Source organism: Coffea eugenioides, chromosome 11 (genome assembly GCF_003713205.1).
Source record: "Coffea eugenioides isolate CCC68of chromosome 11, Ceug_1.0, whole genome shotgun sequence".
NCBI lineage: Eukaryota > Viridiplantae > Streptophyta > Magnoliopsida > Gentianales > Rubiaceae > Coffea > Coffea eugenioides.
Window position 1 is genome coordinate 49,911,373 of NC_040045.1, and position 5,572 is coordinate 49,916,944.

The window sequence follows — 5,572 nt, forward strand, 5'->3', positions numbered from 1 at the left end:
CTGCTGCGTAGGGGAGACTATATTTCCTGTGTTAACTTGCACAATTTTTTGTTGTAGAATATTTGTTGTATGAAAACGGTATAATGTACAGAGTTATATAGTTGTTATAATTGTGGTTTGAATTAGCAAATAATTTGGAAAAAGTAGTAATCAAATAATTTGGAAAAATTGAATAGAAGGAATTTTTTCGGCAATCTATAGTAGTACACAAATATGCTCATATAATGAAGGAAACAATTAACCAAAGAAAAATAATTTCTATAGTCTTCACTTTCATTAAAGTAAACAGTAATTTATTCATTCTTTGCTTAACAATTGTTTATAGGCAAAATTATTCATGGCAATTAACACATTTAGATAGCATTGCAAATTTTTGTTTGGTTAATTACACGCACAATACGTGAATCATTTTTTTGGAGACAATTTTATTGAAGACAAAACTATTTGCCTCTTTTATCTGTACTTTTGGTTTCAAAAAAAGCACCACTGAGAGCAAACTTTGGAAAATTCACTGGAAGGAGTTTTTCCGGCAATCTATAGTACACAAATATGCTGATATAATGAAGCAAATAATTAACCACAGAAAAATAATTTCTATGGCCTTCACTTTTTACACCAGCAATTAGTGATATTCTATAACTAAATTAGGCTAACATGTCCGCTAATAATTCTCACAATTAGAACTCCAATTATGTTAGTGGAAACACTAAATGGATATAAGTATAGTAAAATACAAAATGTTTCAACAAGCAGCCAAACAAGCACATGCTTTTAACACACTACTAAGTTCTCTTAAAACACTAAACGAACTGCCAGCACATGCTTGAGCCCGCCGTGCATTGCAACACACTAAAGCAAAGTACAAAGCCATGCAGCAATCCTGCAGGCCCAAGCATACTTTTTTTTTTTTCACCCGCTTGAAAGTATGCTTTTAAACCATTGGGCCGTCGTTTGCATGAAAATCGATTACGGAGAACCAATTGTCCTTGGGTCTTTTTATTGGCCAAGCCATGGCTTGGAAGTGTACAAATTCGGGGACGCAAACCTTGTGGAATTGACATAATCTAGAGGAGCATGTGCTGGCAGGCCAGCCAACCCGAAGAGGCCCATCAGTCGAACCGCTCGCATAACCTTCAATTCCTTGTATTCAGGTCCCATAAACATTCCCATCCCAAATCCTCTCATCAGCTCCCAAGCAGAGATCATTTTTTTGGGCATGAACATGAAGATTGAAAAGTAGTTCTTGTTTGGTACTTCATCAACAATCTGCAGCACATGGAAAATTAAAATATTTAATCCTAGGTTCTGATATACGGCATTGCAGATGAGAGAAAATTAGAAATGAACTTGGGAATGCCAAGGGATTCATTACATCGCCCCTGTAAAGGCTGTTGAAGTAGATACACTTTCCAAAGTGCTGAAAATCGCTCCATGAATTGTCCCAAGGGACTCTAGGCACAAGATCGTTGCAATAAACGATCCTAAAGTACTTGCGCGTGCTGCCCTCCAGGTTTTGTTCCACGAATGCTCCAAATCTGGAATCTGCAACTCTTGGTTGACCAAAAGTGTAGACCCCGTCTAATCGGTCCAACAGATCCTTTTCTTCGTGATACGCCAAAATGGATGGAAACAGGATTGCTAGTGCACCACCCAAGCTGTGACCTGTCACTATAAATTTAGCCTTGGGATTGTTTTTCAAAGCATCTTTCAGAATTTCCCGGATGGTATAGTAAGCGTATTGCCTAGTAGATTGGGGTAGGTCCTTGGGCCAACCACTGCCCCTCTGTAGACCAAGAGCTTCCATGAATCCAGAATGCGCCCTCCCCACTTTTGGGAGTTCAAAATAGGAGAGATCCATGTCTGTAATCCAATCTTCAGCAGCAAAGGGTTCTGTACCTCTGAAGGACACACATATCAGTTCAGAGTCCGAGTCCTTATTTTGTCGAAACAACATTGCTTGTGTTGTCGGTTTCCTTTGGAAAGCTAACCGCCACCACCACAAAAAAGGAGGAGGAGGAGGAGAAGAAATAAAAGGGGATCAGTTCCGATTGAAAGGCAAATAATTAACCATCAAACTAACAGCAATTTAAAACCCCATACGTGCAGCCTTTTGAGTCCGTCATATTATTGCTTTCACATGGTATCTTACGTATTAGTACTACCTAGGAGGACAGGGTTTCGAATGCTCAAAAGCCATGAAACTCGTTCTTAATGAAAAGCCCAGCTAATTTTTGTAAACAAGTGCTCTCCAATAACTACTAATCGTTGCAAATCCCTCTCTCACAAGGCAGCCATTAAAATTTAAAAGTAGGGTAGGAGCAAGGAATACTTACCGTTCCAGAAATCGTAAAATCCCATGAATTCCATCTGTGTAAAAGCAGTTTAACGAGCTCATCAATTGTCACTACATGATATCTAAACAGATGACTACACTAAGGTAGGTTATCGAATAAGTAAGAAACAAAACATACACACAAACACGTAACACATGTAGAAAATTGAAGCAGAAACTGTTTTACCTTCCAGATTTTCGAGACCACATATTCGATATGAGCGGGGTTCTCGTAAACGACTTTGGCAGCCATTATTGCGAGAGCCGAATTATATCTCGCATCGTCAATTGGGATGCTAGCATCCAGCTCTTCCCGGTTGTCTGAAAGTCCAATCAGCGACAGGAACTTGGGCGAATCTCTATCTGGGGCTTGTACTGGTCGGCGCCCTACAAAAGATCAAAATGGATCCAAACCTCCTTACAGCCTTTATTAAGGGAACAACCATGCGCACACGTAATCTTTAATGACCTGGTCGATAAAATATAAGTAAAAAAGAAGTCCTATATAGAATGTTATGCTGTACAACAAAACGATAACTAATTTCTCATTCCCTTCACACTAAGACACTAATTTATGGGTTTGGAGGCTTGCGTTTTGAAGAAACCCCACATAATCGAGGTATTAATCGGGAACAAAGGAGTACTGTTCCCATCACAACTCGCCCTGGTTTGGAGGATTTGGAAGATGGTGGGAGAACTTAATGTTGGGATGAGACCTCGCCCGCAGATTAACGCACCCATCCACACACGCACGATAGCATGCCCTTATGTTTGGCATTTTGATAGCTCTATTCTTATCGATAAATGTTCATGAATTATCCAAAAAGCAAATAATATTTGCATTGAGCAAAGTAGGTAGCAGGAAACTTGGAAAAAGTCAGGCGAATGAAAGAAAAGCAAGAGAAATAACTAATTAGGAAATTCAGTAGCAGAGTCTACCCCGAAGGATTCTGAAGATAAGCCCCATAAAACCGCCATTCACGTGCAGCAGGTTAAGCCCCTGCTCGAGTGCATACCCAAACAATGCTAGCGGTCCTGCTAACATGAACAAGATAAGTTGCATCACGACAGAGCCAACTATGACCACCCTTTTAGGGAATGGTAATCTCGTCCCTCTTGGGGAAAAAATAAATCTTCTATTGTCTGCACGGCTGGAGAGCAAGAAACGAAGGAGATCGAAGACTGTGGCTTCCTTCGGATCTAGCACCAGATAGTTGGTAGCAAATGCCGCCTCCCCATTGGAAGCCATTGAAGATTCTAACTCTAAAGGCTGGGAGATTAATTAATTGATAAAAGGTTCAGCTAGCAGCTAGTATCTAGTAATATGGTCGAACAGGGATACAGCGATGCATGTAGCGGACCAGTATATATATATAGAGAGATCAGCGATACAAGGCATCAAGATTTTCTTCCCCACTTCATTCCCTCGATCAATCTAGTGATTTGCTTTTGCATTTTTTTGTTTTTTTGGGCTTTTTTGGCATATGGAAAACCCAGATTCCACGTTGAGCTTTTTATCACCGTTCGTTTAGATACGTACTTATCATGTTTTGCATTATTATTCTCGAAAAGTCTGTAATTCAAATAAAACAATCAAAAGAGGATAGAGCAAGGTGAAAGAATGTTCACACAAATGTGGAACTAGAAAAGGACAAGCGTAAAATGCAAGGGGTCTGTGTAGTCTCCCCTTGCTAGTGTCAAAGGGAAGCCTCTTGGCACCAAAATCTTAAGGGTCGTATAATTAGCTTAATATAGTCGCATTTGGCAAAAGCGCGAAAATCCTAAACACTTCGTGACGTGCAATATTGAGAACAGTCAGTACAAGTTGTGTGCGTTAAAAAAAAAAATGAAAAGTAGATTTAGGATGGAAAAGTAGATTTTTGGCGGAAGTGGGAAAACCCAAAACATTGCAAGAACATGCATTCGACAAGTATGGAGTTGTTAGTTTTGCACTAGCCTAAGCAATCATTTCCTCTAGAGTAAATTAGACAAGTGGCTTCTCTCTCAAAGTTAAGACAAGGGAGAAAGCCCTAAACATTATTATTAATAGTCGGACACCTAAATTACTACGTATGAGATAAAAAAATCAGTAATTGTCACTAATGTCCTCGGAGTTGTTAAGAGGCCCACCCACGCACTCAATTATGGCACCAACCAACTACTCCCACTCCCGCTGTAATAAATTAGATGGGCAAGTACTTGTGTAGACTGGGTTTACAGGTGAGCATGTAGACCGAGTTGTGGAATTTATTGCCACATCATTCAATTTGAACGAAGCCACAAAAGTATTTCAGGCTCAGGGCTCAATTGTAGTTGCGGTACTTTTAATAAAAAAATATTTTTAGATGTTAAAAATATTTAAAAGGTATTTGGTGAATATCGTCTCATAAAATTAGGAATGAAAATTTTGATATGAAAAGCATTTTTAGTGAAAGTTCAAATTTGATGTTTTTAATATATTTTTATTTTAAAAATTAAATAAATTTAATCATTTTATTCTATATTATAAATTAAATAAAGAGATAAATACGTTTAAATTTTTCAAATTACATATTATTCAATACAATAAAACTTATTCAACTATGTCTCTAAATAATATATTTAAAAGCACTAAAACATTTAATAACTATACTAAAATATTTAATAATTTTTTTGAATTAAACGTGTTTTGAAGAAAATTCAAATACACAAATTACATATGAAGTCTAAGCAAAAATTACAGAAAATGAGAAAAGAAGATAGCGGTAGAGTCAGGCTTAGAAATCTTACCAAAAAGTTGACATGGAGTATGGGCAAGAAAGCAAGAAGACAGCTTTTTTTTTTTTATCGCAACGATATAATTCTTATAACATAATCTAGTCTAATTTAGATAGGCGAAAAAATGAAACTCGATATGAGTAGATATTCCATTGAAGATGGCCAATTAAAACCGTTATATATTGTGATAATTTTTTTGATGGAAGGCAAGTATCGAACACTTGATCGCCGAACCAAAGGCCCAATGGCGCAAAAGGACAGCTAAAGGTGGGATTTTGAAGTATACTACTCCCTCCGTCTCATTTTAATAGTTCTGATTTTTTTTTGAAGAAAAAATAGTTAACTTTGTTGGAACAATCAATTTAGATAGTTATTTTTTCTAAAATACCCTCACATTAATTAGAGTACAACTTTATGGGAACTTGAATTGATGGTAAAAAAAGAATCAATTCTTATTAAATGAGGTAGGTTTATAGTAACAAC

At 37.3% G+C, this 5,572-nt stretch overlaps 1 protein-coding gene across 1 annotated transcript; it reads right to left on the reverse strand.

The window, feature by feature from the left end:
- Positions 1 to 540: 540 nt before the first annotated feature.
- Positions 541 to 3,689, reverse strand: LOC113751738. Its single transcript, XM_027295854.1, has 5 exons — positions 3,272 to 3,689; positions 2,520 to 2,719; positions 2,334 to 2,367; positions 1,373 to 1,983; positions 541 to 1,266 (listed from the first exon to the last, which is right to left on the reverse strand). The coding sequence occupies exons 1-5, from the start codon at positions 3,579 to 3,581 to the stop codon at positions 997 to 999; spliced, it is 1,425 nt and encodes a 474-aa protein (XP_027151655.1). The 5' UTR covers positions 3,582 to 3,689; the 3' UTR covers positions 541 to 996.
- Positions 3,690 to 5,572: the final 1,883 nt, after the last annotated feature.